Source organism: Scyliorhinus canicula, chromosome 9 (genome assembly GCF_902713615.1).
Source record: "Scyliorhinus canicula chromosome 9, sScyCan1.1, whole genome shotgun sequence".
NCBI classification, from domain to species: domain Eukaryota; kingdom Metazoa; phylum Chordata; class Chondrichthyes; order Carcharhiniformes; family Scyliorhinidae; genus Scyliorhinus; species Scyliorhinus canicula.
In genome coordinates this window covers 30,983,335-31,008,505 of record NC_052154.1, presented here as the reverse complement: position 1 = coordinate 31,008,505, position 25,171 = coordinate 30,983,335, and the positions used below count along the sequence as shown (strand labels likewise).

The following is a 25,171-nucleotide window of genomic DNA, read 5'->3' as shown; positions in this document are numbered from 1 at the left end:
GTCACTGTCTGTGCAGAGTTTGCACCTTCTCCCCGTGTCTGCGTGGGTTTCCTCTGGGTGCTCCGGTTTCCTCCCACAGTCCAAAGATGTGCAGGTTAGGTGGATTGGCCATGATAAATTGCCCTTAGTAACCAAAAAGGTTAGGAGGGGTTATTGGGTTACGGGGATAGGGTGGAAGTGAGGGCTTAAGTGGGTCGGTGCAAACTCGATGGGCCGAATGGCCTCCTTCTGCACTGTATGTTCTAAATAAGAAAGGTTGTTTGCCTAATCACAAACCTAAATACTCCATGCACCAATACAATCAGGCAATGTAATACAACATCATCGTTTATATCTACTCTTTCTATTAAAAAATGTTCCTTGAAATGAAATGAAATGAAAATTGCTTATTGTCACAAGTAGGCTTCAAATGAAGTTACTGTGAAAAGCCCCTAGTCGCCACATTCTGGCACCTGTTCAGGGAGGCTGGCACGGGAATTGAACCATGCTGCTGGCCTGCCTTGGTCTGCTTTCAAAGTCAGCGATTTAGCGCTATGCTGAACAGCCCCTGTACTCAATTGGTGCGATTCTCCGACCCCACGCCGGGTGGGAGAATCGCGGGAGTGCCGGGCGAACCACACCACACCGCCCTGGCACCCGCACGCGATTCTCCCATGCCCCCCAAAACGGTGTGTCGCGTTTTGCGACAGGCCGCTCAGAGAATCGCCGCTCCTGTTGAGCGGCGATTCTCTGGCCCAGATGGGCCGAGCGGCCTGCCGAACCCGACTGGTTCACGCCGGTGCCAATCACACCTGGTCGCTGCCGGCGTGAACAGCACGCGACCGCTGCATGTGGGGCCTGTGGGGTGCGGAGGGAGGATCGAGCACCAGGGGGGTGCTCAAGAGGGGTTTGATCTGTGATCGGTGCCCACCGATCGTCGGGCCGGCGTCTCTGAAAGACACACTCTTTTCCCTCTGCCGCCCCGCAAGATCAATCCTCCATGTCTTGCGGGGCAGAGGAGGGAAAGACGGCAACCGCGCATGCGCGTCGTTGCCGCCGGCCAACCTGTGCATGCGCGGGTGACATCATTCAGGCACCGCCCGCCGCGTCATACAATGTCGTCAAGGCCCGGCGCGCGTGATTGACGCGCCGCCGCTCCTAGCCCCCCCGTGGCGGGGGGGGGGGGGGGGGGGGGAGTATAGGGGACGAGTAGCGGCCTCCGACGTCGGAGTGAAACACTCCGATTTTCACTCCGGCTTTGACATTCTGGGCGTGATTCTCCGCTGCCCACGACGGGTCGGCGAATAGCGGGAGGGCCTCCCCGACATTTTTCCCGCCCTCCCGCTATTCTCCCCCCCCCCCCCCCCCCCCAAGGCCGCCCCACGACATGAATCGCTGCTCGCCGTTTTTTACGGCGAACAGCGATTCTCCCCAGGCCGATGGGCCGAGTTCCAAGGCCTTTACGGCCGTTTTCACGAACGCAATCACACCTGCTCTCACCGTTCGTGAAAACGGCCGCAAAGTGCCTTCCCGGACAACCATGGCACCGATTGGCACGGCTGTGCCAAGGGTGGCATGGGCCTGCAATCGGTGGGCACCAATCGCGGGCAGCGGGTCCGATACCCGCGCACTCTTTGTTCCTCCGCCGCCTCGCAGGGCGGCTGAGGGGCATGACGGCCCGCGAATGTGCGGGTTTGACGCATCTGCGTGATGACGTCATCCGCGCATGCGGGGGTTGGAGCCGTCCAACCCGCACATGCGCGGCTGACGTCATCGTGCGCGTCAGCCGCCGTGACGCTTGGCGCGCGGACTTAGCGACGGTTGCTAAGCCCGCAATGCCGTGCTTCACGGGGCCGCGCTGCTAGCCCCGCCCGGGGGGGAGAATCGGGTCCCAGGAGGGGGCGCGGAGGCTGCCGTGAAACACGGCCAGTTTCACGGCAGCCTTTACGACTCGCCGCATTTGCGGAGAATCGCGCCCTCTGTCTCCCTTTGGGAGAATTTCGCCCAATGTCCTCAAGAATCGTAACTGAAGCAGTTTTCTCAAAATACCCGAAAATGGGTTTATCACAGGAAATGAGCATTTTAAATTATTTAAAATCACTGAAAATGACTTTAAACAAATTGCTGTATTATTCAAAAGTTCCCTTGGGCAGTGCAATGTAACGGGAATTTGTTCCTGCTGGTGTACACCATGCGATCTGTAATGCAGTCAGCTGAGTTTTTTTGCAGGCTTTGGGCAGATCATCATTGTGGTTGTATGATTAACATCTCTACATAAACCTCTCATCGTGTTTTGCAAGAATCCAGAATGTGGGCAGCCCCATAACTTTTCTTTTTGTGACAGCAAAGAAATATAACAGGAGGGAAAACTGGTGATGAGGACTCAGGCGAGAAAAATCACTGAAAAAAAGATTCCATTGACTAACAGTGGGACGACTTTGGGAACCAGTCTCACGCATTCACAGACATCGGATGCAGATGCAGAAAGTTTTTTTAAAAATTCGACCGCAACTGGGAGTAAGAAGACCAACAGTCGGGGAGGATTTGATGAAGTGCATGGGGTCTGGGCTACAGCGGCTCAGGGATTTCAAAGTCTGCCAACTCTGCATGGGCCACTACTCGGGGAAATAGTCAAACGCCAGTCAGACAAAACAGGAAATAATTTCTAGTTGCTTGTTAAAAAGGATTGTTTGTGCCATCCTTTCCATTAAAAATCGGAAGGGTGAAAGTGTAGATCTTAAGAGTCGGGATCCAAAAAATGGTTGGAAAAATGGGCACCATGGATGAGTTTGATGACGATTATGAGACATGGAATTCATATGAGAAGAGATTTAAATTATTTCTCAAAGCAAATCAAACGCTGGAGGACATAAAGGTTGCAAGATTTCTTAGCTCAATTGGCTGATAAATTAAATTCACCATTCATTTCTTAAAAGTAAATAGGCTTTGGCTATTTTGAATGAGTTCTTTGATGATGGTCGAGACAAAGCTTTAATGAGTTGCATATGGACTTTCAAAAGGCATTTGACAGGAAACATTGACAGTTATTAAATGAACATGGATGAACTATTAATTAATAGCAAAATGGATGTCGATCATTAAACCAGAATGAAAAGAAAGGATAACACTAAAATAGAATCAAATGAAATGAATTGTCTTCAATGTGCATCAAAACACAGGTCAATAAACATATCAAAATGCAGGCATAGCAACAGTTTAATACTCAAGTAGCACGTGGTGCAGGCAATTCTCTTGCTTTAATAAGAATCTTTTGCAAGATCTATACAGTAGCATTCTGTGTATTAAAGATAAAGGGGCAGCACGGTAGCATTGTGGATAGCACAATTGCTTCACAGCTCCAGGGTCCCAGGTTCGATTCCGGCTTGGGTCACTGTCTGTGCGGAGTCTGCACATCCTCCCCGTGTCTGCGTGGGTTTCCTCCGGGTGCTCCGGTTTCCTCCCACAGTCCAAAGATGTGCAGGTTAGGTGGATTGGCCATGATAAATTGCCCTTAGTGTCCAAAATTGCCCTTAGTGTTGGGTGGGGTTACTGGGTTATGGGGTTACTGGGTTATGGGGATAGGGTGGAGTTGTTGACCTTGGGTAGGGTGCTCTATCCAAGAGCCGGTGCAGACTCGATGGGCTGAATGGCCTCCTTCTGCACTGTAAATTCTATGAAATCCAACCACACTCCCATTTCACTCCTGTTCATTAGCTCCAATGGAATTTGGCTCCCATTCTCTATATTGAAAATGAAGTCTGACTAATGCTAAGTGTTGCACTACAAATAGAAACCATACCAGAGGAAGAAAGATTACATGGACTTCTCAACTAACTTGTTTTATTTCAATCCCAAGCCATTCAATGATAAACGGTCAAGGATCTTTACCTTCTCTTTGTCCACATCAAGATTTTTATTTGACGTTGAAGCTGACAGCAGATTGCTAGCCGCATAAAGACCAGATTTTGCTGCAAACAACTTCCATATGATGTCACTCGATCTTTGAACTGGAAAAGACTCCAACTTGTCACTCAGGATCAGAAGTATGTTACTGGCTCTCTCCTAAGATAAAGAAAGAGCATTGGAAGTTTTCAAAATACATATAGCCTGTAATATATTCCATCTGGCAAAGTCCGCTGTGATGTTGAAACCCATTTAATATCTATAGTTCAATAGAATGCACAGCAAGCCCTTGCCATTCTATCCTGGGGTTCTCGACCAACAAACTAAAAAAACTCCCCAGGAATTTAGCAATGATGTCAAAAGGCTTTCATTCTGAATCTTTGCTGCTGACTCACAAATATTGGCACATTCAAGTTTCGGTTCCTTTTTGCCTCTTGCCCACATGACACGAGGAGCATTACTGATGCCCATCTCTTCAATTCAAAAGTCTACTGCAGAAAATAATTGTTGCCAAAGGGGTTGTGGGTACCCTTCATAGAAGGCCCTACAGAAGGAGGCCATTTGGCCCATCGAGTCTGCATCAACCCTCTGAAAGAGAATCCCATCCAACCTTTGGATCCTAAGGGACAATTTATCGTGGCCAAGCCATCTAACCTGCGCATCTTTGGATGTGGGAGGAAACTGGAGCACCCGGAGGAAACCCACGCAGGCACGGGGAGAAAGTCCAAACTCCACACAGACTGTCATCCAAGGCTGGAATTGAACATGGGTCCCTGCTGCTCTGAGGCAACAGTGCTAACTACTGTGCTGCCATGCCACCCTCTCCTAGAAACTGAATAAAAGCCTTAGAGGTCCAAGCCTTGATATGTAACCCCAGAGTGCCCCTATAGCTGATGGCCAACCACACTTGAGGTTCTAAAGAAGACATGGGGCGCAAAAACATTGTCATCTAGAATCTCTCATCGCACAACCTTTAAGAAGCATTTAGATGAGTGCTTGAAATGTGGAGTTGAACAGGGTTTTGTAAAGGTAAAGTCGCCATAGTCCCAAATGACCATAGGCTGCTTTCCCCTTTGAGGAGGAGAGCAAACTGGTGGTGGTTTAACCTGAGGATCACCACACCTCAGGTGAGGGGCAAGGTTGAGAAGGCAGGGCCTACATGAATAACCTCAACTGGTATGGGAATTGAATCCATGCTGCTAGCCTTACTCCACATTGTGAACCAGCTGTCTAGCCAAGTGATCTAAACCAGCCCCTAGGGTTTTGGATAGTACAGCATAACCCCTGTGTCATTATATTCCAATCCTCTATATATAAAAGCGAGCATTTCATTAGCCTTTATGATTTGTTCTTGGCATTTCAAGGACCTATGCATCTGAACCCCCAAATCTCTTGGGACATTCACTGCACCTAACCTCTGCTCTATCCTTTCTTGGTCCAAAATGGATAATGTCACACTTGCTTACATTAAATTCCATTTGCCACAATTTACCCATTCACCTGGTCTGCCAATATCCCTACAGATAGCTCCACAGAGATTGGGGGAGTCATCTTTAAAGGGCCTTCCGATCTGCGCAGAGAATAAACTTACTCCCACCCCCAAACATACACTGAGGATTCCCCACAGGCATCGGGGCAACCCCCACCCCCCTCACAAACATCAGCCCACCCAGTCACATGCATCGGGGCGTGCCCCCCTACTCCTGGAAAGCCCCTTCCCAATACATATAAAGGGAGCCCCCTCATTGAGGCTGTTTGGTACTGCCAGGGAGGCCCTATAAGGTTGGAAGCACCAGGGTGTCAGACACTGCCCAAGCATGCCACTCACCATCCAGGGGATATCCCTACCTGTGCACCTCTGGCGTGATCAGAACAACTGGTTTTCATTTTTCAAAACCAGCAATGATTTGCACCAGCCTGACGTCATGCTGCCTGGATGGGACGATATTTTGAGGGCGGAGGTAGTGGTGTTAGTTCCGCTAATGATATTAAAATATATTATAATATCTGCCAATCAGGTGTGCACCCTTCCTGGGCATGAACCTGATTGCGTTATTGGAAAGGTGCTGGGAGGATCGCGTTTGGAAATCTCACCGCCGAAAATCCTGTTCCGTCCTCTTGCAAGATTTAGCGGGCATTGCGGGATTTACGCCCATGGTTAACACAGCCACTAAATCATGGCCTATGACTCTAATACCTTGTAAAAGGGCAGGTGGCAGTTCAATCCTCAGGAAGCATCCCAAGAAACGTGAGCACAAGGCTGGGAGACAGCACAAAGCCAAAATGACATATGCTGCATAACCATGGAATCTGAGTCTGCAAATGTCGTACATACTCCTGGAATAATCTTAATGTGAAACATAGTTTGATTTATTCAGTCAGTGTAAATGTGGTCCTGATGATACTTTGTAAGTTGCATGGCATAAAACAGTGCATTTTCTAACTTACCAGGAGCAAAATTCAGCACATGTAAATATAAATTATCACGCACCAGGCATTATAGTTAATATACATATTACCAATGTAAAATCTTAAAGACAAAGAAGGAAAGTCTTTCACAGATAAGCAGCCTTAAACTTGCAATTCTAACGTCCCCTACACTGACCAAAACATTACAACATTCCAAAGCACCGGAGCAAGTATGTTAAAAGAAATGTGTAATTTGCGAATAGAATTAAGCCTTGTTATGCATTTATGCATTTAAACTTTGGCATGACAAATCTCACCTGTAATGTAACAGACAGGGCGTCAGTGCGTGACGTAATAAAAGCAAGGTAAGTATTGGCTTTCTGTACTCCTTTTAGTGAGGATGAATTCATTGCTATCATAGTAAATTTCAGTAAGATATCTTCAATCGTCTTGTAATAGAAACAAAAGAAAAAACAACATTTGAGAAAAATAATCATTTTGATTTCTACCACAGAACGTAGATGAAAGAGTGAATGTGAATGGGGGTTGTATTATTGCTGAACGTAAGGCCGAGGTTAGATATTCTCCCACATGTAAAATATTTGTGCAGATGGCTGCAGATTCTCATGGTTCTATATTTATTGGGCACCTTCTACTTTAATCAACAGTCAACTCGCTAAAGCAATTACACCTCATTCAAAAACGCATGGATGGTTTTTGTAGTGATATCATAGTTGTGTTGTAATTCACCGACTGACCACTAGGAGTCTCACAAGTATATAAGTGAATGTTCAAGTCAGCTGACCTCAGACAGGCTGGAGGAAGTTGAAGAGAGGTTGCTTGGCATGACTTTACTGTTTTTCATTTGTTGTCTTGTATATAGTTTACCCACAGTTAATGTTAATAAAAGGGTTTATAGCTTTAGCTACAAGTGTTTTTGTAATAAATCAGGCCATCCCCCAACAAGAACATTGCAGTTTGTGTTTGACTTTTCAGTGTGATCTGATGGAAGGAATCAAAAGTTTCTGATGTAAAAAAAGACTATTGTCATGCAAGAAAAAACAAATGTTCATTTCAACATAAACATATTTAAAATATTTTTAATATATTTAAGTAATTGCATGTATTTTGAGGCATTTAGGATTTTGTGTTGATATGAGCTGTTTTGAAAGCTTTGTTATTTAACTCTGTTATTATTTTAGAACATAGAACATACAGTGCAGAAAGAGGCCATTCAGCCCATCGAGTCTGCACCGACCCACTTAAGCCCTCACTTCCACCCTATCCCAATAACCCCTCCTACCCTTTTTGGTCACTAAGGGCAATTTATCATGGTCAATCCACCTAACCTGCACGTCTTTGGTCTGTGGGAGGAAACTGGAGCACCCGGAGGAAACACACGCAGACACAGGGAGAAGGTGCAGACTCCGCACAGACTCACAGACCCAGACCCAGCGGGGAATCGAACCTGGGACCCTGGCGCTGTGAAGCCACAGTGCTATCCACTTGTGCTACCGTGCTGCCCACATTTTGATTGAAGAGGTATGTTCCAGAAACATATATATAGACAAATTCAAAGATGCCAGACAATGCTTAGAATGTAAGCATTTGCAGATGCAGAGATAGGGGTAACCCCAGGTTAAAGAGGTGTGAATTGTCTCAAGACAGGACAGTTGGTAGGATTTTGAAAGCCCAGGCCAGATGGTGGGGGATGAATGTAATGCGACATGAATCCCAGGTCCCGGTTGAGGCCGTGCTCATGTGTGCGGAACTTGGCTATAAGTTTCTGCTCACGATTCTGCGTTGTCGCGTGTCCTGAAGGCCGCCTTGGAGAACGCTTACCCGGAGATCAGAGGCTGAATGCCCTTGACTGCTGAAGTGTTGCCCAACTGGAAGGGAACATTCCTGCCTGGTGATTGTTACGCGATGTCCATTCATTCGTTGGCATTTCAAAGATCTGAGGGTGTTTAAATCCAGCTGACTGGTTTCCTCTTTCCAGGAATTGGCAAGTGCGGCTTCTTGTGCCTGAACCAGCAGGTGTGTTGCACAGGTGAGATTTAAAGCGGTGATTTATTTTTCACTGCCTCTGTCTGGACTCTAACTTGCTCTCTAACTTCCAGGCAGGGACTTCTTTTAGCGGGTGGCCTCTGGTGGGATAGAACATAGAACATAGAACACTACAGCGCAGTACGGGCCCTTCGGCCCTCGATGTTGCGCCGACCTGTGTAATTGGGGGGTTCTCTGTAATTGGGGGGTCTCTGTAATTGAGGGATCTCTCATGGGGGGGGGGTCTCTGGTGGTGGTCTCTGTAATTGGGGGTGGGTCTCTGGTGGGAGTGTCTGGTTGGAGTGGGGTGGGCAGGATTTGCATTGTAGGAGGAAAGATGGCCCTAAGATGGATTTTGGGGGCAACTCCCTTAAAGAGTTACCCCATGGCCCACTGCGAGGTCCACCGTGTCAGGGCCACTTTTGTAAATACCTGCACCAATTCTCGCCCACGCGATTCCCGGACCAGAGGACCGGAGATTCACACGGGCTTGGATAAAATGGTGCCTGGCCTGTTAATAGGATGCAAATTGATCAAATTGACCGATTTGCACCCTCCCGATGATGCGGGGCACAAACCTCAATGCTGCCGCCAGAGAGGGAACGGAGCATCGGAAGGGAACCGATCTCGCATTTTGCCTGATGCTGGATTTTCCGCTGCATCAGGAATCCCATTACTGCGGCAGGCGGCGGAGACTCCACCACAATACCTGTGACTGTTGGTGAATGGAGATTGAAGTTGCTCTCACTGGTACCACACCCGGATGGGTCAATCACAGACAGCCCAGCCAGAAAGGAGATAGTTCAGTTGTTGCCTCCCTTTCTTCTCCTCTTCCTCCTTGTCCTGCTCACTGTATATCAGCTGGTGAGGACCCCTCTCCTGCAGGCGAGATGATGCTGCATGCAGCAGACTATGGTCAATCTTGACGCGCACTCTGTTGAGTAATGCAGGACTTCTTGAGAGTAGTCCAGACACCGGGAACATTCGTTGAGTGCACTAATCATTTGCTCAACGGCATTTGCTGTGGTGATATTGCTCTTGCTACATACATGCTGGCCACGTGTACGTGGGCTACACACTGCAGTCAGGAATCAGGGAGTCAGCAGATAATCCTCATCATCCAGAAATCTTCCTCTAGTTTGTCTTGCTGACTCAAATGCTGATGGTACAACAGGCGATCACAGAATGAAAGCCTCACCACTGCTGCCAGGGTACAGAATTCCAACCTCTAAAATGTGGTGATGGAGAGGAATTCCTCTCAATTGCCTTACGTTTCCATACGGTGCACACCAGGCTACATGGGTGCGTTCATTGGTATCCTGCACCATTGGGGAGCCTGTTATCCTCAAAAAGCTTGGGCGCTCATTCCACCGGGTGCTTTCTGACCAAGGCAGCATGGTGGCACAGTGGTTAGCACTGCTGTCTCACAGTTCCAGGGACCCAGGTTGCACGTTCTCCCAGTGTCTGCTTGGGTTTCTTCCGGGTGCTCCGGTTTCCTCCCATGGCCCAAAAATGTGCAGGTTAGGTAGATTGGCCATGATAAATTGCCCCTTAGTGTCCAAAAGGTTAGGTGGGATTCCAGGGGTAGGGTGCTGGCACGGGCTTAAGTAGGGTGCTCTTTCCAAGGGCCGGTGCAGATTCAATGGGCCAAATGGCCTCCTTCTGCATGTAAATTCTGTAACACCCAGAAATGTTTTCAGCTCTCCTGTAAAACAAAGCCTCAATACAGGATGGGTAGAAAACTGGAAGATGTTAGAAATATCACCTGCTCCAGTCTGGAAGGGACCAGACACATAAGTTCATGGCCATTGACAGCTTCACAGCCTCGGCTCTGATATTGCCAGTGTGGCTACAAAATGGTGGCAGATTCCAAAGAACAAAGAAAAATACAGCACTGGAACAGGCCCTTCAGTCCGCCAAGCCTGTGCCGACCATGCTGCCCATCTAGCCTAAAACCTTCTCTACTTCCGGGGCCCGTATCCCTCTATTCCCATCCTATTCATGTATTTGTCAAAATGTTCCTTAAATGTCACTATTGTCCCTGCTTCCACCACCACCTCCTCCGGTAGAGAGTTCCAGGCACCCACTACCCTCTGTGTAAACCCCCCCCCCCCAGCACCTTAAACCCATATCCCCTAGTAATTGACTCTTTCACCCTGGGAAAAAGCTTCTGACTATCCGCTCTGTCTATGCTCCTCATAATTATGTAGACTTCTATCAGGTTGGCCCTCAGCCTCCGTCATTCCAGTGAGAACAAACCGAGTTTATCCAACCTCTCCTCATGGCAACTGCCCTCCATACCAGGCAACATCACGATAAACCTATTCTGTACCCTCTCCAAAGCCTCCACATCCTTCTGGTAATGTGGCAACCAGATTTGAACATGATTCCAAGTGCTTTCAATGAGTACCTCCTCAGCGAAATTGAGACACTGTAGATAATGTTCCTGAGGTAAAATGTTCCTGAACATCCTGGGTGGATATGACCACCAGCCGTGAGTCTCATCTCCTCCTCGCCTTGACTGCTGTCTCCCATTTTGGAACCATCTCAGTACTGGTAGCTCAAAATGAAGATATTTGGCAACTGGATTTTGTGGCCTTGGATCCTCTTGTTTGTCATGATGTGTAGCAACATCATAAATGCAATCAAAGAGTATATATTTCTGACATTGCTACAGTGATGTGTTACAATGCTGCTATAGTAATCAAAACAACTGTCTCTCAATTCTTTTGTCATTCTTTGTTTTCCTTGTCAATATTGAAATTTGTTCCCAAAGACACACAAAAGAAATTCTTTACTTGCTCAAGGTAATCCTTTGATTTATTACGAAAAAGCTCCTCAGAATCTGGAAGTTCTCCCAGTAATACTTCTGTTGCATCAGTTCCTGGCCTTGGACATCGCGCTGTACAAATGTTTACATTCTGTAAAAATAACATTGTTAACTTTAGTAGACTTGCAAATGTAGCTTCCCTTTTCTGTGATCTTAGAAAAAATGTATAGCAAATCATGGACTTCAGTAATATTGTATTCAAAGCGATAAATTTTATTTTATAGCCACAGTATAAAGTCTTTAAACTATTCATAAACTGAGCAGATTGTTGGTGTTAAACTGGAAACAGGGTCATCAATTGACATCAAGGGATTCCCACATCCAGTTCTACACACTACGGACCCAGGAAGTGTAGAAGATTGTAGTTTAGCCGGGCAGCATGGTCGGCACGGGCTTGGAGGGCCGAAGGGCCTGTTTCTGTGCTGTACTTTTCTTTATTCTTTGTTCTTTGATTCTTCAGGTTTATTGATTCCACCTTGTTGACATAAGTGAATAACATTTCTACAGACACTATTTGAACAAAAAGGTGTATGAATTTTTAAAACCAATGGCCGTTCCTTCTCTCTGATGCACCTCTCTGGGTTAGAGGTTTACAGGCATAGTTTCCTTTGCGAATCTGAAGTGAGGGATGTTACATTTCTCTGCATGTTAGGGCCTGAGTATCAGTGAAGGGAACAGATCTGGATCTACGTGGCATTCCTTTGCAGCTTCTGCTTTGTGGAATACCCTGCGGCCTACACTCTGCCATTAACTAAACAAGTTCAAAGCAACGAAAAAGAATTACGGACGGTTGGCACAAAGGTTCACAAAAGCCGAAATGCAAGCTGAATGAAAAAAAACACAAATTAAAAATACCAGAATAGGGCTGCTGATCACTCATTAAAAGAAAGGAGAATTTAAAGATCTGCATTTATTTGAAGCCAAGCACCTATGGGACGGGGTTGGGGAACCATTATAAAAAATGAGGGTGGCATTGGCAAACAGAAATGGATAGTTGAAAAAGATGTGGAGGTGGGAAAGGAAGGGAGTGGCATAGCACCAATGCACCATGTTTGATGGGTTGTAGAATAAAGGTGCTGCAGCATGTTGTTTGCTGAGGGAGGGTTGCTCTGTCTGGCATTTCAGAGCACTTAAACTAGAAGGCAGCAGATTGCATATCAGGTCGACGCCTTATACAGTGCTGACAGCAGCTTGAAACAAGGATTAGCAAGAGAAGGTAGAAGACATTTAAAAATTTCCTGCCTGCGGCGTGGCTGGGCGACAATATCACAATAGACATCAAGGGAAATTCTCATCTATATTTCATTTTGAAAGAAGAGAAGGAGAAACAGAGGAATGTCAGACTGGTGAGACAGCTTTTGAGGCATCCCAACACGCGGAATATACAGGTGTTTTCAGCACCTACACCTGCATTTGGCCAAGGTGGAGTACCTGCCTGGTAGGGCCTCACTTTAGAAAGGGCATCATCGTTGAGTTGGACCACACACCACACAATTACATTGGCTTTTCTATGTTGTAAATTGTTTCAGCCTAGCTGGTTTCTGCCAGTGCTTATATCAACATGTCCTCCTCCCACTTTACTGTCCTTCTGTACCTTTCTCCCTCATGTACTTATCGAGCTTTCTCTTAAATACTTGCGGTAGGAAGTTCCACATTCTTACCACTCGGGTGTAAATCATCTCAAATTCATTTCTGGATTTATTTGACCAGATCACAGACTACCCCAGGCTTTGGTCTCCCAGACAAACTTGAGACAGCTTCTCTGGCTGGGATTTTGCGCCCCCATTCACTGCGGGTGTAAATGGTGGAGGGGCGGAGAATCAAGGGGAAGTCCCAAAACGCTTTCCCGCTGACGGGATTTCCCGCTTGATTGTCCCTCCCCCCACATGATGACATAATGGAATTCCACCATGAACGTTTGAGAACCCCTTGACCATACACTTAACTCCCTGCTGTATCGTTCCCCCACATAGGGATTTCCCATGCTGCTGGGGTAACATCTTATCAGCAGGGTTTACAACAGGCTTTGTAAAACGGGGAGCTGGTGAATGATCCCCGCCAGAGGCGCACAGGTATGTGAAGGTCCCTGGGTGGAGACGGTCATGCCCAGGAAGTATCCTGGCAGTGCCCGGTCACTGCCTCCCAGTACTGCCTTCTGAACCTAACCTCTGGTACTGCCCCCAGCAGTGCCATAGAGGGAGAGGCTACCAATGGGGAGGTCCATGGGGATGGGAGGGGGTTAGTAACGGCCACAAAGAGTCCACACCGGGTCCACGGGGTAGTTAAGCAAAGGGGCTAAGAAGGCCAATTCATGGCTTACAACGGAAATTAGAAATAGTATCCGATCCAAGGAAGAAGCCTACAGATTTGGGGCAGCAGGGTAGCATGGTGGTTAGCATAAATGCTTCACAGCTCCAGGGTCCCAGGTTCGATTCCCGGCTGGGTCACTGTCTGTGTGGAGTCTGCACGTCCTCCCCCTGTGTGCATGGGTTTCCTCCGGGTGCTCCTGTTTCCTCCCACAGTCCAAAGATGTGCGGGTTAGGTGGATTGGTCATGCTAAATTGCCCGTAGTGTCCTAATAAAAGTAAGGTTAAGGGGGGGTTGTTGGGTTACGGGTATAGGGTGGATACGTGGGTTTGAGTAGGGTGATCATGGCTCGGCACAACATTGAGGGCCGAAGGGCCTGTTCTGTACTGTACTGTTCTATGTTAGATTGGCCAAGAAAAATAATAGGTCTGAGGATTGGGGAGCAGTTTAGAATTCATGAAAGAAGGACAAAGGGATTGATTAAGAAGGGGAAAGTACAGTACGAAAGGAAGCTTGCAGGGAACATAAAGACTGACACTAAGAGTTTCTATAGATATGTGAAGAGAAAGAGATTGGTAAAGAGAAATGTAGGCCCCCTACAGGCAGAAACAGGGGAATGCATAACAAGGGACAAAGAAATGGCTGAGCAATTGAATACATACTTTGGTTCTGTCTTCACAGAAGAGGACAGAAATCAGATAGCAGAAATGTTGGAGAATGAAAGGTTTAGTGAGAGGGAAGAACTGAGGGAGATCAACATTAGTAGAGAAATGGTGCTGGGAAAACTGATGGGATTGAAGGCGGATAAATCCCCAGGGCCTGAGAATCTGCCTCCCAGAGAGCTTAAGGAGGTGGCTCTGGAAATAGTGGATGCATTGGTGGTCATCTTCCGGGATTCTGTAGTCTCTGGAACTGTCCCTGCAGATTGGAGGGGAACACACGTCACTCCAATATTCAAAAAGGGAGGTAGAGAGAAAGCAGGGAATTATAGACCAGTAAGCCTAACATCGGTAGTGGGGGAAATGCTTGAATCCATTATCAAGGACTTTAGAGTGGAACATTTAGAAAGCAGTGGCAGGATCAGTCAGAGTCAGCATGGATTTATGAAGGGAAAATCATGCTTGACAAATCTGTTGGATTTTTGAAGATGTAACCAGTACAGTCGACAAGGGGGAGCCAGTCGATGTGGTATATTTGGACTTTCAGAAGGCGTTTCACAAAGTCCCGCATAAGAGATTATTGTGCAAAATTAAAGCTCATGGAATTGGGGGAACTGTATTGATGTGGATAGAAAACTGGTTGGTAGAGAGGAAACAAAGAGTAGGGATTAATGGGTACTTTTCAAATTGGCAGGCAGTAACCAGTGGGGTACCACAGGGATCGGTGCTGGGACCCCAGCTCTTCACAATATATATTAATGATTTGATGAGGGAACAAAATGTAACATCTCAAAGTTTGCAGATGATACCAAGTTAGATGGGAGGGCGAATTGTGACGAGGATGCAGGGATCCTACAGCAAGATCTGGACAGGTAGGAGAGTGGGCAAACCAATGGCAGATGCAGTATAATTTGGATAAGTGTGAGGTTATTCACTTTGGATGCAAAAACAGGAAGGCAGATTACTACCTGAATGGTTGTAAATTGGGAGAGGGGAGTGTGCAGCGGGACCTGGGTGTCCTTGTGCACCAGTCACTGAAGGTAAGCATGCAAGTGCAGCAGGCGGTAAAAAAGGCTAATGGTATGTTGACCTTCATTGCAAGAGGTTTTGAGTATAGATAGAAGCAGGGATGTGTTGCTGCAATTGTACAGGGCCTTGGTGAGTATTGTGTGCAGTTTTGGTCTCCTTCTCTGAGGAAGGATGTTCTTGCTCTCGAGGGAGTGCAGCAAAGGTTTACCAGACTGATTCCAGGGATTGCGGGACTGAAATGTGAGGAGAGATTGACTAGGTTGGGATTGTTCGCGCTGGAGTTCAGAAGAATGAGGGGGGAATCTTATAGAGACTTATAAAATTCTAACAGGACTAGACAGGTTAGATGCAGGGAAGATGTTACCAATGATGGGTGTTTGTCCAGAACCAGAGGTCATAGTCTGAGGATTCAGGGTAAACCATTTTGTACAGAAAGTAGTTGATGCTAAATCATTGACTATATTCAAGAGCGGGTAGATATAACATTTGGGGAGAATGGGATCAAAGGTTATGGGGAGAAAGCAGGAGTAGGCTATTGAGTTGGATGATCAGTCATGATCGTGATGAATGGCGGAGCAGGCTCGAAGGGCCAAAAGCCTTCCTCCTGCTCCTATCTTCTATGTATCTATGTATTTCTACCCCATAAGACCAGTTTATAACAGGGGGTTTCCCTGTGAGGTAGTGTGTGCGTGGGGGGTAGGGTTCCCATGTCCTTGGGGGCAGAGATTCTCTGGGGATATGGGGGGGGGGGGATTGCGTGGGGAGGGGCTTTCCGTGTCCGTGAGAGGGAACCTCTTTCTTATTTTTATTTTGTTTAGATCTGGGCGCCCTGATCTCCTGAAGATGTTCGACCCGGCAACGTGAGATCAGCGTAAAGGATTTTTTTGCCAAAGTGTCAAAAAATATGAGAAAGGGAAAAGTCAGCTGTCGAGCCAATGGGAAGAACACCGCTTTGGACACTTAGTCAAAAAAAACCGGAAACTATCACCCTCTATGTCTCCTCCATCAAATCATTTCATACTTTTAAAGACTTTTACTGAAAAATGTTGTCTTGTAAAGAGATCTTCTTGCGCATCCTCTGGCGAAGGAAGGCATAGCAATGGCAGAAGCCTATAGAGGATATGGGGGATGATAGAAATCTAGTTTTAATATATAATAAGTTCATAAGGAAGAAATGCTTCAAAATCAAAATGGCTTTTTAAAGTGATTTCGGCTCAAAATGGTTTCACTAAGGTCACAAGTTCAAACAGGCAAACAGTAAAAACTGCTGAATACCCTGAGAATGATCAGATTAAGACTCCAGACTCACACATTCGTTACCAAATGCATCTGGGCAAAGTTCCTAGTTCAGTGGCCATGAGAACTGATAGAGTGTTGGGAATATAATGATGCAGTCACCCCATGCTAAGAATTTGATAGACAGTCATTTCTGTCGAATAAAATGAACTATAATTATTATGACCCAATCACAGACAGAAAGGGGACAGAACAGTAGCAATAGCAAACACCTTAAAAATAGGTGCCAATTATGAAAAAATTATTCCGGAACCATCTTTTTCCTGTCTTTAACTATTTCATGCGCTTTGCTCTGAAGAAGCTTCTGTTTACCTTTAACTTCTCTGTATCGCAGCCTTTTCTGGACTTCCTGGCTCAGAGATAGGTAACTGGGTCAATAGCAGCAGCAACCCGGGGGGGGGGGGGGGGGGGGGTGCATTATTGTAGTGTTTATTCTGTAACTTTATAGTGTGTTAATTTGCGTTGTTGTTAAAATGCTGGGTTGTTCATGGGGATGGGGCGAATGTATATGATTGTTAATATTATTGTTATTTTCGGTATTTTACTAAGGTGCGTTATTGTTGTATAAAATCAAAATTTCTCAATAAAAATTATTTTTAAAAAAAACTTCTCTGTATCGTGTATTTTAACTTGAAAAAAACATCAAGAGCTGTAATTTGTACTGAATTTAACTCAGTCCTCTGTACTTGCTTGGTCAAAACAAACTTTTGAAAACTCTGTATTTGCAAGCAAACTGACTTGATAAGTGACATCTGCAATACTGACTGAATAAAGGTTGGATTTACTACACGCATGAAGCTCAGTTTTAAATTTCTGTCAAGTGATATATCGTGCGGTGACACATAAGATATATTGACCAAAGTACAGATCTGTCAGGGGATAGGCTATTGTTGGCTGCTGGAGGAAGCTGGCCTTGGCAGGAGTGCAGGACTAATTGACCAGAATAGAAATGAAATGAAAATCGCTTATTGTTACAAGTAGGCTTCAAATGAACTTACTGTGAAAAGCCCTTTTTACAATAGATATGCAGAAATAAATGTTTTGGCTTCAACTGATTTATGCGGTAGGGAATTCCATAGGCTCACCATGCTCTGTGTGAAGAAATGGTGCCTCATCTCATTCCTAAATGGTTTATCCTGTATCCTTAGACAGCGATCCCTGGTTCTGGACTCCCCCGTCATTGAGAACATCCTTCCTCAGATAAGGAGACCCAAACTGCACACAGTACTCCAGGTGTGGTCTCACCAAGGCCCTGTACAATTGCAGCAAGACATTCTTGCTCCTGTACTCGAATCCTCTCACTATGAAGACCATCATACCATTTGCCTTCTTTACCACCTGCTGCACCTGAAGCTTATTTTCAGTGACTGGTGTACATGGACACTCAGGTCTTATTATACAAGGTTCACCTAGGACACTACATACTTTACACTGGCCCTGAGGAACAATCTAGGACTGAGGTTACCCTTAGAATTTAGAACAGTACAGCACAGAACAGGCCCTTCGGCCCTCGATGTTGTGCCGAGCAATGATCACCCTACTTAAACCCACGTAACCTGTATACCCGTAACCCAACAATCCCCCCATTAAACTTACACTACGGGCAATTTAGCATGGCCAATCCACCTAACCCGCACATCTTTGGACTGTGGGAGGAAACCGGAGCACCCGGAGGAAACCCACGCACACACGGGGAGGACGCGCAGACTCCACACAGACAGTGACCCAGCCGGGAATCGAACCTGGGACCCTGGAGCTGTGAAGCATTGATGCTAACCACCATGCTACCGTGAGGCCCCCACGCACAATAGCCAGATTCTAAGAACCACCTTATGTGTTGCATTTGGACAAGTTGGCCCACATGTACTGTCAGCTTGAGAAACAACACAGTACTCATTCCTGCCATGGCCAGAGTACTGGACATTGGTTTAGCCTGGCTATCATCTGTCAAAGAAAATCTAATTGATGCAATGGGATCAGCAGAGCCCCAGGTAATGCTCATACGCAATCCAGGTCCAATCCTATGGAACCCTGGATGAAACCTCCCTTAATCTGATACCAAGGCTACAATGGCAGCAATTTGAGGTAAAGGAAGATGCACTAATTTTGGCCAAAACAATTGTCAGGCAAATTATTATCGAAATGGAAAGCAGATTCAAAATGCGTCTGGGCAGAGGCACCTGGGTATCAAAAAGTCTGTATACAGGTACAAAATGTAATAAGAAAGGCAAATGGAATGATCGTGTTTATTGTAAAAGGACTGGAGTATAAAAGTAGAGAAGTGTTGTTGCAATTGTACAGGGTGTTGGTGAGACTACATCTGGAGTATTGTGGCCAATTTTGGTCTACTTATTTGAGGAAGGATGTGGTGACATTGGAGGCAGTTCAGAGGAGGTTCACCGGATTGATTCTCGGGATGAAGGGATTGATGTATGAGAGATTAAACAGCTGAGGCTTATACACACTGGAGTTTAGAAGGATGAGAGGGGATCTGATCATGGGGTATAAAATACTGAAAGGGATTAATAAAGTAAACATAGACCAAATGTTCCCCCTCGTGGGGCTATCTGGAACCAGAGATCACAGATATAGGTTGAGAGGCGGTAGATTTAAAACTGAGGAGGAGAAACTACTTCTCGCAGAGAGGGGAGAATTTGTGGAACTCGCTGCCCCATAGTGCGGTGGAGTTTGTGTCAAGAGGGAGATAGGTATATTTCTGATTTTAAAATTGGTTAAAGGGATATGGAGAACAGGCAGGAAGGTAGATTTGAGACCAGGAAGAGATTGAATGACGGGGCAGGCTCAAAGGGCTGAATTGTCTGCTTCTGCTGCTAATGTCCATGTTCCTATGTTCCACAAGGTGGTCATAACCCCCCCCCAACTGGGGATGGCCTTGGAGCTGCTATTATCTGAAATCCACCCTACAATAATGCACAGTTCTCTGGCACCATGGATGATCCATCGAACTAACCATAGAATATGTACCAACAATGAGGAACCAACTAACCACAGAACTGCATCTGGCACAATCACCTCCTCTGCTCAAAAGAATATAATTGTTATTAGCTAAAAATATGATCAGCTTTAATTACTTACATCAGGCAAAGCTCTTTTTCTTTTGGCACTAGTCGTTGTATTTTGTGAATCTGTAAAAGGAACAATTCCTTTTCATGAAATAACCATTTAAAAAAGGTTTAATGCTTTAGTACTATTGTACAATATTCCAAAGGTACTGCTGAAAGGGAAAATCCTATTCTTCAGGTCAGACTAAGTAGACGGTAAGCAGCTGTTGTGATTTGCATATTAAGTGAAATTAATTATTTTTCAGAAAGCCTTTAGCGTCTGTTCTTTTGCTTTCAGATTTTACCAACATCGGCAGGTTGAGATGCTTAAGGTCCAACTGTACAGGATTTACACAAGTCCACATAACATCTGAAAATATTTTGAGTATTGAAAAATATTAGAATACTCATTACCAAAGCCTGAATTTCCAACATATTTCTACTGTGAGACAGCAAATCAATGAATGTACTTTCTTTAGGAAGGTGACCTTATAAATTAAACGGCAAATGGAAATGTTAGTTAGGAAAAAAGAAGGCTGATGTCTTAAATATTTAAGCCAAGGGCCCATACCCCAAGATGTTAGCATGTCTTAGCTCTTGATATGCACAAGCAGACATATTGCGCATGCCCACGGCCAGACGTTTAGACTGCCCGCTAGGCAGGTTCTGAGGCAAGGTGGGGGAAGCGTAAAATTGCAGAGGGGTGATTCCATCCAGAGCATCTAGAAGATCAAGTGAACATGGACCACAGCAACAAAGAGCTTGGCCCAGCCTTGGGTGTCTTATCTGGAGATGAGTAAAACACAATGCCCCTTGTATGTCCCAGGATGTGGTTGCTCACAGCTTCTCCAGTGTGAATTGTGGCTGCAAGAACTCTGGAGAAGTAATGCAGAGCTCTTGTCCTGCATTAAGCCCATGTGGTCTATAAACATGGTGCTAGGATCTCAATGACGTAATGGCAAAGAAGGCAACTTCTGGCCCGCCTTGCCTCGAGATTCACCAAGCTTCTTGCGGATATATAATTAATGAGCTAACCAACAGAAGATCATGGGCTGGATTCTCCGCTGTCGGGATTCTCCGTTACGCCGGCAGCACACCCCCACTCGTGGCTTTCCTGGTGACATGGGGTGGCTACAATGGGAAATCCCATTAGCCAGCCACTGGAATGGAGAATCCTACTGCCCGCGACGGTGCACCGCCGAGAAGTCCGCGGCTGGGCAGGAGGAGAATTCACCCCATTGACTTTCTCACCAGTCACTTGCTCAGCCTCTCCACTAAGGAAACAAAAGACTGCAGCTGGAGATCTCCAGCCGCATTCGCTTGGCGACCGGAAAATCCCAACCGAGGTCAATGGATTTTTCCATTGGCAGCGTCTGGCCCGTGACGTTCTTGCGATGGGAGGGGTGGGAATGTATCACTTATTTTTCCTTGCAGTTTGGCTACCTCTGATGGTTGATCTTCCCCGAACCATGAGTATTTGTATAGAGGACAGGCAGCCCTGATTGCTTTTCTGCACATCAAATGTTCAGATCAGGTGAAAGATTTTGAATTTCAACGGCAAAATCTTCAGCTATTCACCACATTTCTCGTCTAAATGCTTACCTTGTGCTATTGCAGAGGCTCCCAAATCGTATGTAACAGTGATATGTCCAACAACAAGCTGCACAACTGATAAGGTATTAGAAGCAGTGACTGTCACTAGAAATGTACCTGAAATCAGCAGAGGAAAAAATAGAACAATGACAAGTTGAAAATCAGGATGCTCAATAACATCTTCAAAGTTAAATCCTTCTTATTTTGTTCCTGTTCTTTTCCTCCCCAGCCTACCCATTCTGAAACTTGTTGCCGATAACAAGTAATATTCAGGATTGAGGTGTAGGGGGAAAGGTTATTCATGAAGGCCTTGCCTTCTTAACCTTTCTCCTCACCTGAGGTGTGGTGATCCACAGGTTAAATCACCACTGGTCAGCTCTCCTCCTCAGAGGGGTGTCATGTGCGAGTACCTTTAAGAAATGGGTGTTTCTAAAATAGCTGCAGTGGGTGTACCTTTAAGAAATGGGTGTGTATTGGATGGCTGCAGTGATGTCAGAGAGTGGGTGGAGCTGGGCTGTCTGTCTTCTTTTACTTTTGCTTTGGTCTGTCTGCTACAGGGTGTGTTTTAGTTTCGTTTTGAGAGCTGGATAGCTGCAGTCACAGCAAGATGGTGTATTAGTCTCTATCTCTGCAATCTAAAAACTGTCTCCAGATCCTTTGGTGATTTAAAAATAATACCTGTTTCTGTAGAGAAGTTAAACCTGATGTCTTTCTGTAAAATGTTTTTTTTTTTGTCTTATGGATGTTGCAAGGAAAGATTAAGAGTTACTTATAGAGTATTGTATTCTTTGGGGGATTTATTGGTGTTGATAGTTGTTAAGATGTTTACTGTGGGTTTATAAAGTGTTAACTGGTTTCATAAATAAACATTGTTTTAATTTAAAAGTACTTTAACTCTCTGTAGCATTACACCTGTAAGGTAGGCCCGTGTGCTCCCCATAACCACAATCTATTAAAAGTTGTGGGTCAGGTGAACTCCATGATACACTTTGGGGTCCTCTAAACCCTGGCCCATAACAGGGGAAAGCAGTCTATGGTCACCTGGGACTGTGGTGGCTTTACCTTACCTTTACCTTCAGGGAGAAAGGGCCTTCTCATTTTCTCATTGTTTCTTACATCTATTCCATTTGATGAAGCGGCCAGTATCTTAGCACAGATACAGATCCTTGAATGGGCCATTGCCGAATGAGTACTTGCTAAATAGGTAACAACTTCAACATTCAATGGGATTCAAATTAACCCAAAGGAACAACAACAATATTTATAGAGTATTTTTTAATGTAACAGAATGCTCAAAAGCATTTAAAGAAGCTTTATCAAGCAAAATTTGATATCAATTTCCAAAATGAGATATCAGGGCAGATGTTCAAAGAAGTAGGTTTAAGGAGTGTCAAAGATGTGCAGGTTAGTTGGCTTGGCCATGCTTAATTGCCCCTTGGTGTCCAAAGGTTAGGTGGGGTTATGGGAATAGGACGGGGGAGTGGGCCTGGCTAGGGTGTGTGTGCTGATAGGCAGATTGTCATCTGTATTATCATCTGTAGGCAACTAATAGTATATGCATGACTGTTGTAGTTCCAGCATCCGACCAGCAGGTGGTGCGAGTATGCAGGCACGTGACCTAGTGGCACCATGTGTTCCAGGAGAAGGTCTCAGTAAGGAGTTTGTAGCAGCCGCATATTAGAGTAGCTCCGTAGTATCATAGTGTAAGGTAGTGTTAGACCATTATTTCCAACTGTATTGATCTTAGACATTTTAGTAATTTGTTAGTGTAGTGTTAGTAATAAATAACTTGGTTTATAAAGAAAAGTCTAATGTTCTTTGTTCACACTACAATATCAAGATTCAACATCAACCCAATCAGAGAACATTACAGGGTGCTCTTTCGGAGGGTCGGTACTGACCTGATGGGCCGATAGTCCTCCTTCTGCACTGTAGGGACTCTATAATTCTTAAAGGAGGAAAGCTAGTTAGAGGCAAGGAAGTTTAGAGAGAGAATTCTAAAGCATAGGGGCTGTGGCAGCTGCAAGCATGGCCGCCAATTAAAACTGGGGCTGCTGGAAAGGCCAAAATTAGAAGGGCGCAGGTATCTCATTGGGATATTCCAGAGATAGGAAAGGCCAAAACTAATTAGAGATTTGAAAAAAAGGGTAGGAATTATAAAATCAAGGCTTTGTTAAATAGAGATAAAATGCAGCTTAGAGGTCCAGGTGATAGGGGAAAGAAACTGGGTGCAAGTTGATGCTGGGGCAGCAGAGCGTGGGAGCAGAAGGTGGGAGAACAGCCGAGAATGTATTGAAATAATCAAATCAAGAGACAACGAAGTCATGAATAAGGCTTCCAGCAGCAGATAAGTTGTGATGATTGGAGTCAGACAATGTTACAGAGGTGGGAATAGGCATCATAGAAGGTTTATGCAATTTATTTTTAAAAAGGAAATGGCCGACACTTTGAAAAATTATTTTGTATCTGTTTTAAAGGTAGAACTCAGAAAAAACATCCCAAGAATGGAAGCAAATCAGGGGGTAAAAGGGAGGCAAGTTAAAATAATCACGATCACAAGGAAAAATCTAATGGGCCTAATTGCTGACAAGTCCCCTGGATCGAATAGCCTGAAAAGAAGTTGTTGCAGAGATAGTGGCTGTATAGGTTGTAGCCTTCCAAAATTCCCGATCTGCTGGGAAAATGGCAGGGAATTGAATAACCACAAATATAACGCCACCATTCGAGAAAGAAGGAAACTATAGGTCAGTCAGTCTAACATCTGTCACAGGACAGATGCCAGAATACATTATCTAGGAAGTATTAGCAGAACATTCAGCAAGTCATAGTACAAACAGGCAGAATCAACACAGTTTTGTGAAATGGAAACCGTGTTTGACAAATTTATGAGAGTTCTTTGTGGATATAAAAAGCAGGGAGATAAAAGGGAACCAGTGTATTTGGATCTCCAAAAGATTTTTGAAAAGGTGCTATATAAAAGGTTACTGCACAAGATAAGGGCTCACTCATGTCATTAGGGTGATGTAGCAGCATGTCTAGAGGATTAGCCATCAGGAACCAGTGTTGGAATAAATGGGTCATTTTCAGGTTGGCAAACTATATTTAGTGGAGTACTATTGCGATCAGTGCAGGGGCCTCAACTATTTACAACCTATATTAATGACTTGGATGAAGGGACTGACTGTGTCGCAGCCAAAGTTTCCGATGAATCAAAGATAGGAAGCCAAGTTGTGAGGAGGGTACAAAGGGTGAAACTTTCTTATTTCTATACAAAGTGGTCCAGGGGGTGGGAAAAACAGCGTGGCACCCACAAGACACCCCCACCCCCTCCCAATGGAACATCCCCCACCCCACACAAGTCCCCTGGATCTAATAGCCTCCCCGACACTGTTCCCTGCCACTGCCGCCTGACACTGCCCAGGCGGTGCCAGGGTCAGTGCCAGGATACTGCCCAGGCAGGACACCCCTTCCCCCTGGGGAACGTACTCAGCTGCACTCCGCCGGTGGGTTCTGCCCAACAAGTGCGCATCATGAGGGATCTGTCATCACTCACATCGGCGTGAATGGACAATCTAACAGCAAGAACTTTCAAGCATAAAAGCCTGATAATTATATTTAAATACATTCAAATGGGGATCCCAACATTCAACATTGGGATACCCATTGCGCCATTGACAGGGGGGCGGGGGGGGGTGGGGAATGGGGCAATCGAAACAGGCAATCCTGCCGGCATAATGGCACAATGCGTTTTTTGGGACTCCCACAGGATTTTTCTCTCCCACCTTCCCCAAAAACAAGAGTGGAAAAGAAACATAAGGTTGTCCACTTCGGAGGGCAGAACGGAAAAGCAAAATATTGTTTAAATAGAAAGGGACTGCAGAATGCTGAAGTACAGAAGGATCTGGACGGCCTTGTACATGAATCACAAAGTTAGTATGCGGTTAGAGTGAGTAATTAAGAAGGTAAATGGGATATCGGTTTTCTTAATAGGCCAATGTTGTATAAAGGTAGAGATATCTTGCTGCAGCACATTGGTGAGATTGCACCCAGAGTACTGT

General features: G+C 45.5%; 1 protein-coding gene across 1 annotated transcript in view; it reads right to left on the bottom strand.

Moving 5' to 3' along the window:
* Window positions 1–25,171, bottom strand: part of LOC119970874 (polycystic kidney disease protein 1-like 2) — a 129,640-nt gene that overhangs the window by 94,717 nt on the left and 9,752 nt on the right. The window contains exons 6-10 of the mRNA XM_038805983.1: window positions 21,123–21,230; window positions 19,555–19,604; window positions 11,136–11,258; window positions 6,609–6,740; window positions 3,868–4,041 (exon numbers count right to left, since the gene is read on the bottom strand). Of these exons, the coding sequence (XP_038661911.1) occupies window positions 3,868–4,041; window positions 6,609–6,740; window positions 11,136–11,258; window positions 19,555–19,604; window positions 21,123–21,230 (587 nt within the window). The remainder of the gene's footprint in view (window positions 1–3,867; window positions 4,042–6,608; window positions 6,741–11,135; window positions 11,259–19,554; window positions 19,605–21,122; window positions 21,231–25,171) is intronic.